General features: G+C 36.6%; 1 protein-coding gene across 6 annotated transcripts in view; it reads left to right on the forward strand.

Moving 5' to 3' along the window:
- The first annotated feature begins 1,111 nt into the window (after positions 1–1,111).
- YTHDC1 (YTH N6-methyladenosine RNA binding protein C1) overlaps positions 1,112–18,296 on the forward strand; it is a 36,172-nt gene continuing 18,987 nt past the window's right edge. Inside the window, exons 1-6 of one of the 6 annotated variants that reach the window (XM_078068741.1) lie at positions 1,112–1,520; positions 11,465–11,566; positions 11,928–12,256; positions 12,376–12,805; positions 17,502–17,591; positions 18,061–18,114. In XM_078068741.1, the coding sequence (XP_077924867.1) occupies positions 1,493–1,520; positions 11,465–11,566; positions 11,928–12,256; positions 12,376–12,805; positions 17,502–17,591; positions 18,061–18,114 (1,033 nt within the window). In that variant the 5' untranslated portion in view covers positions 1,112–1,492. Of the gene's footprint in view, positions 1,521–1,581; positions 1,731–11,464; positions 11,567–11,927; positions 12,257–12,375; positions 12,806–17,501; positions 17,592–18,060; positions 18,115–18,296 lie in introns of those variants that run through there. The other 5 variants (XM_036109062.2, XM_036109065.2, XM_036109091.2 and 2 more) reach the window with 5 other exon arrangements.

An 18,296-nucleotide genomic window follows, 5' to 3' on the forward strand; every position in this document is an offset into this window, starting at 1 on the left:
GCTTTTGGAAGATGAAATCAGATTGTATAGGTCAAATCCTCAGAACAGTACCTGGCACACAGTAAAAACACATAATTTTCAGCTGTTACTATTACACACGAATTTTCTGTTAACTTGTTTCTTCCATATATTATACTGGAAAATTCCTTAAAGGCAGAAATACTGTTCTGTTTACTCTTCATTCCTAAGCATCTGATACATAGCTGGGTTTTATATTACCAGTTTTTCCTTCCTCTTTTTCCTGCAGGCCCTCCTTAAACTCTTTCCACAGATTTTAGCCTTGGTCTCAATTTGTTACAATGGCCAGCACACTCTATACTATTTGTCTTTCTTTGAACATGCTTAGTTTGTTTTTATATAACAATGTTACCTTTTCTTCCCTTCAAAATTTCCTTCCCTTTTAAACTCAGTTATGGAACAGTGAAGCAAAATGACGTTTTCATTCCTTTGTTGGACAATGAACTTCCTGAAAGTTTCCTTGCAGATTTTACCATATCATGTAGTTAGGTAATTTTTGGTCACTTCTGTAGTTTCAATTTCTCAATACTCTGTTTAAATCAACTGTGTACCCCAGCGCCTCGATAAATGTTTAAATCAAATTTGCTACTATATGAATTACAAAGCTATACTAAAATACAATAGAACTAATTTCCCCAATTAACAACAAAACTAGTAGGCTTTTGTGACAAGCGAGCGGGGTGCATCCTGCGCTGCCTTTGGCTAAGCCTAGGGCACCAACTTAGAAAGTGTATCTGGCAACCAGAGAACAAAGTGGCGGCTGCAAAGGACCGGCCCAGACTTATCCTAAATCTCTGGTTTCCAGAATCGGATCAGGAGTTCCGCGGAACAACCGGAAGCATTTTTGCGCTGAGTAAGGTCCGTCAGTAGGCTTTTCAGGTGAGAAAACGGCGACACCTGGGTGTACGCACCGCTGCGGACAGCCCAATAAGCTATAACTGCGGCGACCCAATCACTGAAAATGAGACTCAAGCCGGGGACATCCGGGCTGTGGGAGACGGAGCGACGTGCAAACGTTATCACGTTTCCCGCTTCCCCGCCCCTCTCCGCACTGTGACGCTCCCAGGGAGGAACGAAGCGTAAACAGCGCAGGGCATTTTGGGAGCGGGATTGTTTCGCGCAGGAAGCAGGCTCCATTTTAGCGCCGCCCGCCGTCGCCATCTGTTTCCCTTCCCTCCCCCTTACCCCCTCCCGTCCCCAAACCCCAACGAGAAGGCTGGGCCTAGGGCGCCAGAGGTTGGAGTGAAGGGAGAAAAGGGAGAAAGGGAAGAAGCGGGAAGAAAAAGGGTGAGTCGAGAACGGTGAGCGGTAGAGGCCAAGGTGCGAAGCGCGCAGCCCAGCGGCCGGACTGACGGACGTGCCCGTGCTACGGCTGCCGCGGCTGCGGCGCCCGCGCGAGTCGCGTCGAAGCGGCGGCGGCGGCGGCGGCAGCAGCAGCAGCAGCAGCAGCAGCAGCGGAAACAGGAGGGGAGCAATGGCGGCCGACAGCCGGGAGGAGAAAGGTTAGTGCGGAGAAAGGTGACGGGTGGAGGCGACGCTCTGTAGTGGGTCGATGGAGCCGTGGTCGTCGTTGCGGAGTGGGGGTTGGGGAGGTTAGCTTGTCCCGCGCGGAGCCGATCCTTCCCACCTGAGACACTTGGACTCACTGGAAGAAACCAGGCCTGCCCTTGGTCCTCGATCTCCGTTTGACCTAGCACTTCATCTCGCCTAGGGTTGGTTTTCGTGTGTGTGTTTGTTTTTTTTAATCCTATTCCCCTCTTCACTTTCCGTTTAGCAGTCCTGGGCGCGGCTTACGGGGCCTGTGCTGAGTGGCAGGCCCTTAGGTTTATTTCCTGGTAGGATTATGCGGATGTAATGCGTATTTTCAGAACGACTCTTTCTCTCAGGCAAAATTTCGAAAATCCTTAATGCCACGATCAAAACGATGGCAGTCTAGTAAGTGCCCATATTTAAGAAGTTGTACAGGTGGATTAGTAATGTCGAGAAATATCTACAAGTAATTTATGGCTCTTCCTGTTAAATAGGCAAAGTGGCAAGAATTGTCCATTTAGTTCCTCGAATACTTATTTTGGAAAACATGATGTTTGAAGAGATATTTACATGATACAGGGTTGGCAAAAATAATCCTGGCCACTATTCTGATAGAAGCACATTGTGCTAGCACCCAAAGGGTACAACCGGGAGCAAACGGATGTAATTTATAGAGAGCTGGGGGAATAACATTACAGTGAAATACAGGAGGAACTGATGTTGGCAGAATGGAATGTCATGTCTTTTGAAATACCGACCTCCCAGGCCCTACAGATATTAATGAATATCCTAGATCAATACCCGTCTGGAGAGTAGTCTAGATTAGATGCTGCCTTTAGGGTCTTTTCTAACTTTAAGGATTACCATGATAGTTTTGGAAAGGTTATAGTTGATAAAAAATATGGCACAGCTGCTTCCCTGTATCTCATAGATATACTCTTTTGTGTGGCTAATTAACTTGGGGGTGGGGATTTGTTAAATGGATTCTAAGGTCAAGTTGCATTAGGCCTATGATCTCTTTAATTTTTCTCCTTAAGAGAAAGAAGAGTCTTCATGCTTCAGTAAACTGCTCTAGGATAGGGACAAGCTTGGGAAGTGGTGTGTTTGGGAATATGTTTAAGATATTGCTGCTATGTTAAAGCAATTCAGCGATTAGGTTGTAGTAGTTTAATTTACCTTTCTTAAATCTTAAACCCACCTCACCACCCATTTTGAGAAGTGTGAAAGGGATGTAAACTTCAGGTTGCATGGTGTTAGTGACAAAAAGAAATTGCTTTTAATTAGTAAAGTCAGTTATTAAAATAGATTATTTTAATCAATAAAAATTAATTCAGTCAACATTTGATTGTATCAGAGTGTAATCTGTGAGCTGTGTGTATGGGAGTGCAGGTGGTGGTTGTGGTGGGTGAGGTAAACCAAATACAAAATGAGTAAAAGTCCAGTACTTCTCAAGAATTCGTTGTTAAAATGAACATAGTTGTTAAGTCAGTAATAGACACAGTAACATACACTGTGGAAGAAAAGTAGGTTATGTTTTAAAAATTGTTTTAGAAATGGATGTAGTGATGAAAGTGCAGTCCAAATATATAAACTTTATAACTATTCTTAGGGACTTTATAATGCCACCTATTAGCAATACTTAGGATAAGTCGTCCAACTTTTGCAAGATCTCACATTTGTATAGTTTTAAAAAATTAGGGGCGCCTGGGTGGCTCAGTTGGTTAAGCGACTGCCTTCGGCTCAGGTCATGATCCTGGAGTCCTGGGATCGAGTCCTGCATCGGGCTCCCTGCTCGGCGGGGAGTCTGCTTCTCCCTCTGACCCTCCCCCCTCTCATGCTTGCTCTCTCTCTCTCTCATTCTCTCTTTCTCACATAAATAAATAAAATCTTTAAAAAAAAATTAACTTAATTTCTGTAGTTGAATTTATCTCTATTTTAAAATCTCTGATGTAAGTGCTTATTTTTATAGTTTAGATCAAAGATTGTCTCTAGTTTACTGGGAAAGCTGGCAAATACAGACCTACTGGAATTGCTTATGGTGTAATGAGAAGATTTCTAGAATAATTCATTTTGCCAATAAGGAAACTGAGGTCCAGGGTGTCTCACTTACTTGATCATTGTCACTCAGCTAGAATAATAACCAGAATTAGAATACCTAATTCCCTCTTCCTTCTCATATTTCAACAAGGAAAAGTGGGAAGTGAAATACTTATTACTTATCTTATATGAAACATTATGAAATTTTAAAGTTAAGCCCTGTAAGAATCTTAAGACTTGTCACAGGCCTTAAATGATTTCATGAATGATACAGGATCTTGTAAGAAATGAGTTTAAATTGCAGAAATCTGCTGTTAGTCACAGAACAGTTAAAAGACTTGGTTATAGAGTCCTTGGATTTTTGGGCTTTGCATATTAACTATATAATAAACATTAACTTCTATAATGCTTCTATAATACCCATACTTAGAAGCTGAAGCCTGTGTAAATTGCCAACTCCCTCTCATTCCTATGGTGATTATATGCCCAAAAAGTGGATTTAAAAGATACTGCACTGTTGGTGGTGTTAACTGTTAGTTTTTCTATATGAGGAATACATATCTTTTCTATTTTAAACACCTTGTATTCATTTTATTTCTTAAGCTCTTATGAAGTTCTCTCCGAAAAACAGTGTGAAAGTTTAATATATCCAAAATGAGGGTAATGAGTTAACCACTTTCATAAGTAATATGTTTTCTGCATTTCCAGACTGAAAGCTCCATCAGGGCCAGGAGTGTGTCTCTCTTGTTCACCAGGTTCTTGGTGAACAGTTAATCATGACTCAGAGCCTTGAATAAATGACTTCAAGGTTGGACTTCAGTGGTAACTCATTATGAGACATTTGCTATTGCTGTCAAAGCTAAGGGTTTTCTCAGTTTAAATTGTATGTGTACACACACAGTCATATAGGCAGGTACATATGAATATGTTCACACAGTTATATATACATAAACACGTATTATATGTACATGGTATAGCCCTCACTATAGTAAGTCCTTAGAAAAAGGTTGACTTCCTTGGTCCACTTTAATTAGGACTTTAGAAAGCAATAGAGTATGTATTTGATATTCCAGTGTATTTGTTTTACCCGTAATAGAAATAGGATAAAAAATTTAAAATGCTCTCCTTAGACATCAAATTGTATGCTTATTGGAGAGCAGCAAATTTGTGTGGGATGGGATATGCAAGTTTCTAAGCTTCATTTAGTGGAATGACAGTTTTGAATGACAAACAGTAACTGAGACTGGTCTAATGTAAAATGTAACAGAAGGGGAGGTTCCAGGAATTCTTGCTTCTTGTCAAAGTCCATTAAGACTATATTAAATGAATTAAAATAAAAGATAGAATGTACTTTGGTGTTCTGTGTTGTAAAACAGAACGTGTGGTATATTTAACTGCCGGGTTGTCTTTGTTTAAATATTCTAGGTCTTAGTTTGTTGCTGGACCCTCAAATAATACTTTGTATCTCCTGACCCAGAAGCTTTTGGGTCCTAAACAATGCACTGTGTCTCAGAGAAAGGTTAATTTTCTACACTGATACCCTGGGAGTGGCCTTCCTGGGCCAGGAATTTCAAGATTAAAGCATAATTCTGGTGTAGTGCAAAGAGCACTAAATTTGGATTCATAGTTGTGAGATTTTAGTGAAGTCACTTCAGTTCTGTAAGCTTCATTCTGGGATTCTTGAACCTGGTGGTTCAAGTACTTTGAAAGCTAGTTAGATTTCCAATTTCCCATGATTATCTAAAACAAACAAAAATCCCCCAATAGAACAATAAAAAACAGCCTTGTTACTCCTAACATCTTGACAGTTTTTGAACAGGCTTTCTAAAGACAGTGATTGTTTTTATTTTCTTGTTTTGCTTCCTGTACCCCTGGATCTGTACCTTTATTTCAAAACTCAGTTTGCTAATAGTTTGCGATGATAAATAAGATTGTGGCTAGCTTGCATCAGTGATGATAGTGAAGTCCATCTACATCTTGTATTGTGAAAACAAAACATTCACAGATAGCACTTCCACAGAGTAGTCATGCTGGCAACAACCTGCATTTTTGTTCTGTTTTTGAGGCAGTGTTTAATAAGTCAATTCCAAATGAAAATCTGAATTTGGGAATCCTTTTGAAACTTTGGAAGATTGGACAACATGGTGCTTGAGTTTTGTTAAGGCAGTTAATCCACTAGAGGTGTGTAAGATTGTCCTCTTTAACCATTTCTACTCTTTCACAAAGTATCATGCATACCAAATTTATTTGCAGCTATTTAACATTGTTATTCAGGAGTTACAGGCTTACATGCATACTAGGGTCAGACAGATAAAGTACTTGTCTAATAGTTAATAGGTACTAGGTTAAAAAAAAAAAGTAAAAGAGCAAGCAAGGTCTGTGTGCAGGCAGTATTCGTAAATACACATGTTTACCAGGCATAAACCCAGATTGTCTCTTGCAAAACCATGACATATATTACCTTTTCTGTCTCAGGACTGCTCCTTTTGGTTGCTTTCAGGTGAGAATCTGGTTCCTTAAAGACCAAATCGTCCTTTTAAAAAATGCAAGGTGTGCATTTTTGTATGAAATCCTTGGAGTTTTAACAACAGTGTCCAAGAGCTAGATTCATACTATAAATTGTTAGGGTATAACTTTTGGATGAATTTGAATTTTAGCTGTAAATAGAAACACTGTTTAATGAATAATTTTGTGTTTCATTTGAGCTAATTCATTGTGACAAAATTCATTTTGTTGTGGTATCTTAAACAGTTTTTTGAGTCTTTAAAATAATTTTCAAAAAATACTGTATTTTTTTTTTTAAGATTTTATTTGAGAGAGAGAGCATGAGAGAGAGATAGATCATGAACAGGGGACAGAGGAGAGGGAGAAGCAGACTCCCCGCTGAGCAGTGAGCCTGATGTAGGACTTGATCCCAGGACCCTGGGATCATGACCTGAGCTGAAGGCAGACACTTAACCGACTTACTGAGCCACCCAGATGCCCCAATATTGTATCCGTTGTAAAGACTTATCCAAAAACTATGTGAAGTGCTTTATCTTATAGAAATATTATGCTAGAGTTATTTTTGTAGTACATGAATTGTATGTTCATAGAATTCTTCTTAATCTGGCACTTGCTAACCTTTGCTGTTTTACTGTTTAACATTCTTAGGTTGGGGTGCTGCTGTTATGAAGGACTTGAATATTTAAAATATACAGAATAATAATAATGAATATTAAAATATACAGTGTATATTTTAGGACAAAGAGTGATTTAAAACTCTTAAAAATTAAGTTTATTTAAAAAAATAAAATAAAAATTAAATTTATTAAGGTATTTTAAAGAAAGTCACTCTAGAAAACTAGTGGGTGTTATTTTATCTCTTAAAGAGAATTTTTTTTTTTTTTCCAGAAGGGATATGCCAATGATGATTAGTCTTCAGCAGCAGTAGCTTCTGAGAATATTAAAATAATATTTACTTTCTTTATAATTCATTCTGGGTTGAAAAAGTGGATTGAAATACGTACAAAGTGTACTTTTTCTAGCCAATGAAAGAAGTGGTCAGAGAAAGAGCTTAAGTTAGCTTTATAACCCAGTACTGTAAACTTTCTCATTTTAAAACCATATTTTGGTTTTTAAAAATACACCTTACGTTTGTAATTTAAATCCTTAAGTTTAAACAAAACTAAGTAGATGTGATAGCTTTGAAAACACCTACCAAGTATTTGACACTTCTCCATCAATTAGGTAGAGTCTGTGTCTCCTCTGTTTGAACCTGAGTAGACTTTTGTGATTGCCTCTGAATTAAATACTGAACCGAGCTTCTGCCTGGCCTTTTCTCTTTTGGGATGTTCATATTTAGAGCCCTAAACCACCATGTAAAAAGTCTGCCTGCCCTGAAGCTGCCATGGTAGAGCATGACCACAGAAAGAAATGCCCTAGAAGCCTCAGCTGTTTTGAGTCTTTCTGGTGTAGTTGTCAGCCAGACATGTGAATGAACAAGCCTTCAGGTGATTCTAGCCCTACCCACCATCTGACTGCAGCCACTTGAGAGACCTTAGTTGAGCCCCAGAACCATAAGCAATAATAATAAATGATTGTATTGTTTTAGCCACTAAGTTTTGGGATGGCATGTTACATAGCAATAGATAATTAGAACATGTATATATTTGTTTGTTAAAAAAAAAAAGGATTTTTGTGTTCTGGACCAGATTTTGTGTATAATGTATCCTGGTCATTAACACAAGGTTTGTGGCAAGCAGAGTTTATTAGAATTTGATAGTGATAAAGGAAAGGTTAAAAACTCAAGAGATTCAGATAACTGTGCTCCTGTTCCTTTCCCCAAACACTGATCTTTTTATTCTAAATGCCTCTTACCAGAAGTGAAGAAACTGGAGCTCAGACTGGGACCTTCCTGAAGATAACCTAGCTCTTAAATGATAACCTGGATTTTCTTCCAAATCCAGATCTTCTGTATATTATATTACAGTAAATATATAAGGGGTTTCAGTAATGGAGAAAAGTAATTTAAAATGTCACTTATATTAGGGGTTGGAAAAACCCACAAGGGTTTGTCACATGTTGTTCTTTGCACCCCCCCCCCCCCAACACAACCTTTAAGATGCAGAAGCCATTCTTATCTTGCTGGTCAAATAAGCCATAGGCTGAATTTATTCTGCAGATTTTCATTTGTCAGTATTGTGTTAAAACACAGGTATTTGATGTCATGAAATATAATATGGATAAAAACGTAGACCATCAAGTGAGGATGTAGTGTTTGATCTTAAATTTCAAGATGCTATAATGTCAGTTACACAGAGCTTTCTGGTGCATTAATTTGAAATTAATCTAGTGCGCATGACTTTTTAATAATAATTTGCATTTTTGTTGGTTCTTTATACTTTGTTTAAAGGTTTTTCTAATGCTCCCCATCTAATTTAACTCTAGATTTAGAAAACCTGAACTGTAGGCTTGTACCCATCTGTTTCTAGACACATGAATTTGGTCACCTTGTACTTTTGAGCTCCTGTTTCTTTATCTGTGAGGTAATGGATGATAAAACATAGTTTAGGTGTTTTATGTATGTATATATATGATATATGTGAAAGTGGCAAAATGTTTAAAAAAAGTAAGCATTGGTTAATATTTATTGTCTTAAAAATTTATAGCTGCTTTTTAAAACTGCAGTCTCTGCATTTGACAAAATTATTTGTTAAGACTTTTTTAAACAATATCCTTTTTTTAAAATAGGGAAACCATGATTTAAACGTGCCTGAAATTTATATTGATTTAAATTAACCTGCACAAATCCTTCATTCTGTGTTAGATTTAGCACATATAAAGTGTATAATTTCATGTAAATGTTCAGGCTTTTGGGTTGATATTCCTAATATAGAGCTAGTGATTTCATGAAAAGATTTGTGTAGCACTATGTTTACATAATTGCCTATTTCATCCTGATAGGGTTTTTTTTGTTTGTTTGTTTTTGGTTCAGAAATGTAGCTGATTCTTGTGAAGATCTGTTGGATACATTTTTTTTTTAAAGATTTTATTTATTTGACAGAGACAGACACAGTGAGAGAGGGAACACAAGCAGGGGGAGTGGGAGAGGGAGAAGGAGGCTTCCCGCTGAGCAGGGAGCCCGATGTGGGGCTTGAACCCTGAGCCGAAGACAGACGCTTAACGACTGAGCCACCCAGGTGCCCCTGTTGGATACACTTTTTTACTGACTAGAGAGCTATAAGTAAAAATAAAAACAATCCATATAGTATATATATTCATTTTAGAAAAACAGTAAAGTGCCCTCTTACCACCCAGAGAAATCAATTGTTATGCCATTCCAGCATATGTAGTTTTTGATTTTTTTTTTTTTAAATTTTGTTTGTTTATTTGAGACAGAGATAGCGTGCATGCTTTGTGGGGGAGGAGCAGAGGGAGAGAAACTTAAAGCACACTCCCCGCTTAGCTCAGAGCCCAACACAGGGCTCAATCCCATGACCCATGAGATCATGACCTGAGCTGAAACCAAGTGGGACTCTCAAAGGACTGAGCCACTCAGGTGCCCCTAGATGTTTAAGCAGCAACTGTCTTAACTCAAGACACTGAGGAGGATGTGTTCTTAAATAGCAACTGTGTCTGACTCCAGTTACTGAGATGTTACTTTTTCTGTATCTTATCTGACTTTCTTATACCTACATTAAGTATTTTAGTTCTCTTCAGTCACTGATTTCTGTCACCCTTTGGAGATATTTTAGTTTCATTTATCCTGTTTATAGACCTCAGGTCAGGTTAATTATTACCCTTGCTATAATTTTTAATGGGCTTTGCTTTTTGGCTGGAGCCATAAAATAAAATGTCCTATCTCATCAGTGTTCATGACTTTGTATTTCCCTTTACCACACTTTAAATTTGGGAAGATATTTTTGGCACCAGAATACTTAGTATTCAAAGCATTTATCATTAGCTTTAGTGTATTATTTAAAAATAATATTTTTTTAAAAAAGATTTTATTTGAGAGAGAATGAGCAAGAGAACATGAGCAGGGGCTGAGGGAGAAGGGAGAAGCAGACTGCCTGCTGAACAGAGACCCCAACATGGGGCTCTATTCCAGGACCCTGGAATCATGACCTGAGCCAAAGGCAGGCGCCTAACTGAGCCACCCAGGTGCCCGTATAAAAGAAATCAGCTTTTAAAGTAGTAAATATTTGCATGTATTTCTAGGGTTTATTTTGTCCTGTTGGAAATGGCGGGGGTAGGGATGCAGTGAGAAAACTGAGTTACAGGTTTTCACGATCATTCAGTATGTCAATTATAGTCAACAGTTCTCTTGCCTGAACAAGTTAACATGTTTCATAGTTTATACTAGTAGTCTGAAATGTTTCTGATTGTGTCACAGAAGTACTTTTTTTTTTCTTTTAATGTTATTCTTGACATTTTTTGGACAGAATAGCTATAGGAATAGTACAAAAATTTTTTTTACCTTTCAACCACATTCCACAAATGTTAACTTTTTGCCACATTGTTTTTCTTGGGGACGTATGCATATGCAGACACACTTTTTTTTTCCTGAACCGTTTGTCAGTTGCAGACATGATACTTCTTTGTCCTTAAACACTTAAGTATCTATTTCTTAAGAATTAGGACTTTTACTTAATGATAGTACTATCAAAATTCAGGAAATTAACAGTGATATTTAATCTACAGACCTTATTATAATTTCACTAGCTTCCCGGTTATGTGCCTTATTCAGTTATCATGTCTTTTTATTCTCCTTTAATCTGGAGTAATTTCTTACTGTTTGTAGTTCATGACCCTTCATTTCGGTTTATGTGATGTTTTCTCACATATAGGTTCAGAGTTTGAATTTTGCATAGGAGTATCACAGAATTGTTGTGCCTCATTGCCAGGTGGTCTTTGATATTGATTTGACTCACTGTGGTTAAGTTGGAATCTGTCATGTTTCTCCACTGTAAAATTATTTTTTTCTTGGTAATCAGTAAGTATCTTGAGGAGTACACAATCCTTGGTAAGTGTGTGTTTATGTTAACACACATGTATTTCTGTACTTATTTTTTGTGCACATTTTAAAGCAGTTAGAAAAATTAGAAATTAGAAAATGAGCTACAGATACAGAAATTCTTAACATTTTCTTTTTGTACTCCAGGATATCCTTTCATACCCTATGGGGTGGGTATATACTACTCCTGGCTTTGTAGACCAGAGGTCTGTGTCATGTCCTTTACTTTGTATGGTTTTATAGAATTAGTCTTGTGTCTTGATCCTGAAATAAAATGTCTTTGAGGGTTATGTTTTCATGTTTATGTAGACCCAATGTAGTAGTCCAAGATAAATGCTAATGGTAATGATTTTTCCCTATTTTTAATTTTCTTGCTTTCAGATGGAGAACTAAATGTACTAGATGATATTTTGACTGAAGTACCAGAACAGGATGATGAACTGTATAATCCAGAGAGTGAACAAGATAAAAACGAGAAAAAGGGTATGTAATATTTTTAATTTTCTAAAAAATAAGTTTAGAGATTTAATTTATTAAGAAAGTGACTTTGTTTTTGTTCTTATTCCTTGAGTCCGTTAACACCAAAAGTACCATCATAACAAACTGTACCCAATTCTATGTGAATAAAAGTGATCTATTTTTTTTTCAGATGTGTGAAATGTCTCATATGTGAATTTATTCCAAAATTTGCAAGCTTTGTTTTTTTATGATTAACATTTCAGAAGATATTTTAAAGAAATGGGCCTTTTTTCCCTCTTTGATACATACTATTTGTTAATCTTTGGTGAAACAAACAGAATGCCTAAAATACATTTATATGCTTTCTTTAAATTGTATTTTTAAGGATCAAAAAGAAAAAGCGACCGAATGGAATCTACTGACATCAAGCGACAAAAGCCTTCTGTTCATTCAAGACAGTTGATTTCTAAGCCACTGAGCTCATCTGTTAGCAATAACAAAAGAATAGTTAGTACTAAAGGAAAGTCAGTTGCAGAGTATAAAAATGAGGAATATCAAAGATCTGAAAGAAGCAAGCGTCTAGAAGCTGATCGGAAGATTCGTTTGTCAAGCAGTGCTTCTAGAGAACCTTATAAGAGTCAACCTGAAAAAACTTGTCTCCGGAAAAGGGACCCTGATAGGAGGACCAAATCCCCTACGCCAGATGGTTCTGAGGTAGTAAATGTTATTGCAGATGTAAAACAAAGCAATTCTTTTTGAGGCTTTAGAACTATTTATTCACTCTGACCTTGTCTGTTATATGACTGCTGATTCCCTTTTTCTTTAAACATCAGAGAATTGGGCTTGAAGTGGATAGACGTGCAAGCAGATCCAGCCAATCTTCTAAGGAAGAAGTGAACTCTGAAGAATATGGCTCTGACCATGAGACTGGCAGCAGTGGTTCTTCCGATGAGCAAGGCAACAATACTGAGAATGAGGAGGAAGGGGTGGAAGATGTGGAGGAAGATGAAGAGGTAGAAGAAGATGCAGAGGAAGATGAAGAAGTGGATGAAGATGGAGAAGAGGAGGAGGAAGAGGAAGAGGAGGAAGAGGAGGAGGAGGAAGAGGAGGAGGAGGAGGAGGAAGAATATGAACAGGATGAGAGAGACCAGAAGGAAGAGGGAAATGATTATGATACTCGAAGTGAAGCTAGCGACTCTGATTCTGAATCCGTTTCTTTCACAGATGGATCTGTCAGATCCGGTTCAGGCACAGATGGATCAGGTACTACTTTTTTGTATTTATAAGTTTGTTTTTTTTAAAAAAAACCTGATTTTATTTCTGAACATGTTTAAATTGAATTACAAAATATTTTGAGATGGGGATGTTAATAAGGTTGTCTTGTGATTTTTTTTTTTTTATAATTATATACTTTTGAGTAATAGTAATAGTAAATGTGTTTCCCAGCTTCAAATTGATTGTGTTCTAAATGAATACAAATCTGTTTATTTCTCTATATGGAAATGTATTTCAGGTTTTAATGTTATAAATTCTTAGATTTTCATGCTAGTCAACAGCTTATTTAAACACTGATGTCTAATGTACTTGAAGTATATTGATATGGAACCTGTCTACTAGTTATTACAGTAATTCCATGTTAAATGTCTCTAGATTTCTATCATATGGTAATAGAAATCTTAACTTTTTTGGGGGGAGTACACAGTGTTTTTCCAATTCTGTACTTGTGGGTTGACACACTTGGGTGGGATCTCCCAAAGGCTGGGTGTAAAAGTACAAGAGGTGGAAAATAAAAGTTTAAGATTCTTGTGGGGAGATTGTTTAAGAGCTGTCTTGGTCATTCCTTCAATACTACATGTCCTACCACTTTATCACTATCTGATCTACGAGATGTAAATATAGGAATGGTAGGTAGTTTTAGTCACTAGGCTAAGGCAGGGAGACCCTCTTTTGAGGGGAAATTCAGAGCATACAACAAGGAGAGGTCACGGTACTTAAGAAATCCCTTGCCATTTTATGATGGTTATGCATACTGTCATAGCTGTCTTATGTCCGGATGCAACCAGATCTGCTGTGTATTCTAAATGAACTAAAAGTTGGAATAGTAAGAAAAATTTTATTGTTTTGTTATATAGGATCGTTACAACTTCATTATTATAAAATTTTATCATTGTATAGTACATTGTTGGTATATCATTTTAAAAGTCCATCGTTAGTCATATTCTTAAAATTGTGTAGGTGATAAAGCAAATGGCCAGCTATTTTCTATTTTTTAGAGATTGGTAACTGAAGTGCTTTCAACCTTTTGCTCATTGGAGTTCTAGGTTTGGGAGTTTAGAGAGGATTTTAAAGGGGGATAAAGAGTTAAACTGAGTAGATGAGTAGTTGAGTTTGATATAAAACTTGGTGGAATATTTTTTAAGATTTTATTTATTTGAGAGAGAGAGAAATCAAGAGAAAGCACAAGCAAGGGGTGGGGGCAGAGGGAGAGGGAGAAGCAGACTCCCTCTGAATAGGGAGCCTGATGTCGGGCTCAATCCCAGGACCCTGGGATCCTGACCTAATCCGAAGGCAGAGGCTTAACCGACTGAGCTACCCAGGCGCCCCAAACTTTGTGGAATCTTTAATTGTACTTTCCCATTGTACTTTTTGCAAACTGATGGGATTATATATCTTTTATAATTTAGTAATGGATAGAGAACAAAAGGTGCATTGACAATATGAATGAATGTTCACTTACTGTGATGAATGTGTGAAATATCCATGTAGGGTAGGGGATATTTTATTCTAGGAATCTTCTTTTTGGTGTCTATGTTAGGAACAATATTTGTCCTATTTAAGTCAAACAAGGGAGACTTATTTGAATGGGTAGGACTTAAAATAACCTGCATTTTTAACAAGCTCCTAGATGATGCTGATACTGTAGCAAGGTACTTGATAATACTTCATATTTTTGTGGATAAGACATTTCAGATTAAATGGTAGCCAATAGTTTCATGAGCCTTGATATCAGCTGTTTATTGAAGAATTTATTGTTTTAAAAGAGATACCTGGAATTCTTACTTTGCTTATTAAAAGAAACTGGATTTTCCTTGGAAGATCCTTTAATGTGGAACATGTTTTAGAGACTGTGTTTAGTGTGCAGGAAGTTGTTATTTTTAATCCTGGAGTAGTTTTTCATAAAAATGTTTGAAAGAAAAATGGGAGTGGATTTGGAACTCCTTAATTAGGAGATGTCTTTTTTTTTTTTTTTTTTTAAAGATTTGTTTATTTTGAGAGAGCGTGCGCAAGCGCGTGCGGGGTTGGGGGGTAAAGGGAGAGTCGCCAGCGGACTCCCTGCTGAGTGTGGAGCTCGATGTAGGGCTAGATCTCATGACCCTGAGATCATGACCTGAGCTGCAGTCAAGAGTTGGACGCCGAACCAAATGAAGCATCCAGTCGCCCCAGGAGATGTCTATTTTTAAACAGAAGGGATCACAGTTTAGTTTCTGTGTTACGAATTTTCTAGCTTCTAGTTTATTTTTTTTTCTTTCAGAATTTTCAGTAACATATATAAAAGTGGCACACTTTGGTGGTCATTAAAAGTTTATATGTTAGATGACTTTCATTGTTCTTTCAACCTGAGACTAATGAGGAGATCATAAACTTAAGAGCAGTAGGAGTTATTTATTTAAAAAAAAAAAAAAAAGATGAAAAATCCTTGGAGATTTCTAATGGTGTTTATTTTAAAAGTTGAAGTTTTCTCTTAAAAAAAAAAATGGGCAGGATCTTAACTTTGCTTTTTTTTTTTCTGTATCATGTTAGTGAGAGATCCTTTTAGTACTTTATAAAATATTGTTTTTAATTATCAACCAAAGGTGTATTATTAGTGTTCAATTCGTAATGCTTAGACTCCTACGTATTCAGAGAGAAAAATGATAAAGATGCTAGAATTTTAAATATAATTTATATATAAAATAAATTTAACAAGATTTTATTTTTAATCTCTATGAATGTCATATTCATTGATTTACTGAATTGGGTTTCTGTTCAGTGCTAAGCACTATATAGGAATGTGTAGTCAGTGAACAAAACACATGTATGAGAAAGAGATTTAGGATTTTACAAAACCTCCTGTTTCTTATCTGTTTGGGTGAGGTTTTTCAGTCATTTTATATTAAAAAGCTTCAGTCTATTCACTTGAAGTCTTACAGTTGGCCCTGAGGGAAAGGATTCCTGAATCTTTTGAAAGTTTGTGGGTGCCTGGGTGGCTCAGTTGGTTAAGTGTCTGCCTTCAGCTCAGGTCATGATCTCGGGGTCCTAGGACTGAGGCCTGTGTCCGGCTCCCTGCTCGGCAGGGAGTCTGCTTGTTCCTCTCCCTCTGTGATCTCTCTTGCTCTTGCTCTCTCAAATAAATAAATAAAATCTTAAAAAAAAAAAAAAAAAAACTTTTGAAAGGTCAGGTATCATTCAAAGCAAGTGGGCCTGGAAATAAATGCTTTTCTGGAAATAAATATATAGCTGGTTATTTGAGATATCATGATGCCCCCATGGTTGCTTGCTTTAAATGGGCTTAGCTTTGTAATTGTGCCAGTATGTGTTTCCCTGCTCTGCTCTTTCAGCCCTGTGTTAGGAAAATCATCGTCACTTACAAGCTTCTTGTTACATCTGTTTGGAGAGACAGCAGTACATGATAAAGGGAAAGATGCTTAAACTAAAAGAAAAGGAACTTAGAATGTCCTTGGAATTTTCCATCTTCAAACTGGTTAGACCTGGAATCCCCATTCAGGAGTAGTAGTAGTAAAATATCTTTTCTATTTGCTCAATAAGAAGAGAACTCAGGGCTTGTACTTTCAAGTTAGAGGACTTGCATTTGATACTGGGTTCTGCCATCCAGGAACTGTGGGACATTGGCCAAGTTGCCTAACCACTCCTCTTTTCAGTAAATGAGAATAATGACTTTAAGTATTTCATGAGCTTGTTAGGAGGATTAGGGAGATAATTTAGCTAAATCTTTTTAAATAGGTAACTGTTTATAGTCATATAATGGAAAATTATATGCAGGACCATTTTTTTTTTTTTAGCTTTCTGCTATTTTTGTAAAAGTAAATGTGTGCATATTCTTTCCATATTTATTCCACCTTATCTTATAGCTGAAAAGTAAAGGAACTTATAATGGTATAATTAAAATACCAATAAACAGAGACAGGAGAGCCTAATCCATTTTAGGTGTTTGTTTATATGCTTATAAAGTTCCAAATTAAGCTTGAAATTGTTCTTAAATAACAGGTAATGCAAAACCTCTTCTGTCCGCCGAAGATTCTCAGCTTTTTAGTAGAAATACATAGGCTGTTGATAACATTTTAGGAATAAATTTTAAATTGAATTTGAAAACAACGGCAGTAATCCAAGAGGGATATGGTCATGAAGAATGGAATTGAAGACACAAAAGCAGTGGCAACCAGAAGAGGAATCACTAACTTACTATAGTGTATTATTATTACTATTTTTTTTACAGTTGAAAAGCTTTGGGTTCTGGGGTTTGTCAGACATCTAAGAATCAGTTGGAATTGTAATGAAGAATGATAGTATACTTTTTAGAGAGAGGATTTAGAACAGTGGTACCTGGTACATAGAAAGAAACACAGTATATTTGACTGAAATAAAAGATGTGTTTGCTTTGCAGATTTTTCCCTCTTTGAAAATTTTATTTAAGACTACCTTTATGTAGAGGATAAGTAGTTCTCAGATATATGGTCATGTGTTTTTAATTTGAAGTTGGTGGGAGAAGCAATATGTTTCTGTTTTTTGAACAGTGCCTTTGAAATGGAACACCTTCTGAGGAAATTGAGGGGTTAGGGGAGAGATTAGCAATGACTAATACTTAAGGATTGTGCAAAAACCAGGCACATGATATATTCTTGTTCGAGTACCTGTACCTGTATTGTAATGTTTTTAAAAATCTTGTTTGAATTCTTTTTAGATGAGAAAAAGAAGGAAAGGAAGAGAGCTAGAGGCATCTCTCCAATTGTTTTTGATAGAAGTGGAAGCTCTGCATCAGAGTCATATGCAGGTATCCTCATTTTACTTTTATTTGTGATCATATCTGACTGATTCTAATGTAATTTGCTGTAGAAAGAGTGGAGGCTGTAGTTTAGTGTGAACTTGTTGATGTTCATTAGTATGATTTTTGGCATGTTCAGTGTAATAATTCTAGAGGAAACTAAGCTTTTTCTTATTATTTTAATCCTGTTCTGTTACTGCTTAAGTGGAATTTCACTTTTTTTTTCTTGGAAGATGATGATTCAGTGACTAGTTTTCTGAGTGGGAAACTGTTCAAATATACATATTTTTAAAAAAATCCAAACAACCCAAAAAACAAAAACACTCGTACACATTGAGAAGTATTTTTTTGTGTGTGTGTGGGTGCGCCAGGAAGAATAATTTGTCTTGAATGAGAACTTTATGTGACAAGACTGTAGAAATTTTGTCTTATCTCTATTAAAGCTCAATCTGAACAAATGTACTTTGGCTAAATACAGGTTCAGAAAAGAAGCATGAGAAATTATCATCTTCCGTTCGTGCTGTCCGAAAAGGTATCATTTAAATTTGAAATTGTTTTCATTGCATGCTGCATAAAGTCATTATTTTGCCTTATTAGTTCTCCATTAATGGTTGGTTTTAATGTAGTAATGTTCTGATATATTACGTTAAAGGAAAGAATTAATAATGTAGTCTTAACAAAGAGACAGCTCCACATTTACTTCTTAACTGCGTA

The sequence above is a fragment of the Halichoerus grypus genome, chromosome 3 (assembly GCF_964656455.1).
Source record: "Halichoerus grypus chromosome 3, mHalGry1.hap1.1, whole genome shotgun sequence".
Classification (NCBI taxonomy): Eukaryota; Metazoa; Chordata; class Mammalia; order Carnivora; family Phocidae; genus Halichoerus; species Halichoerus grypus.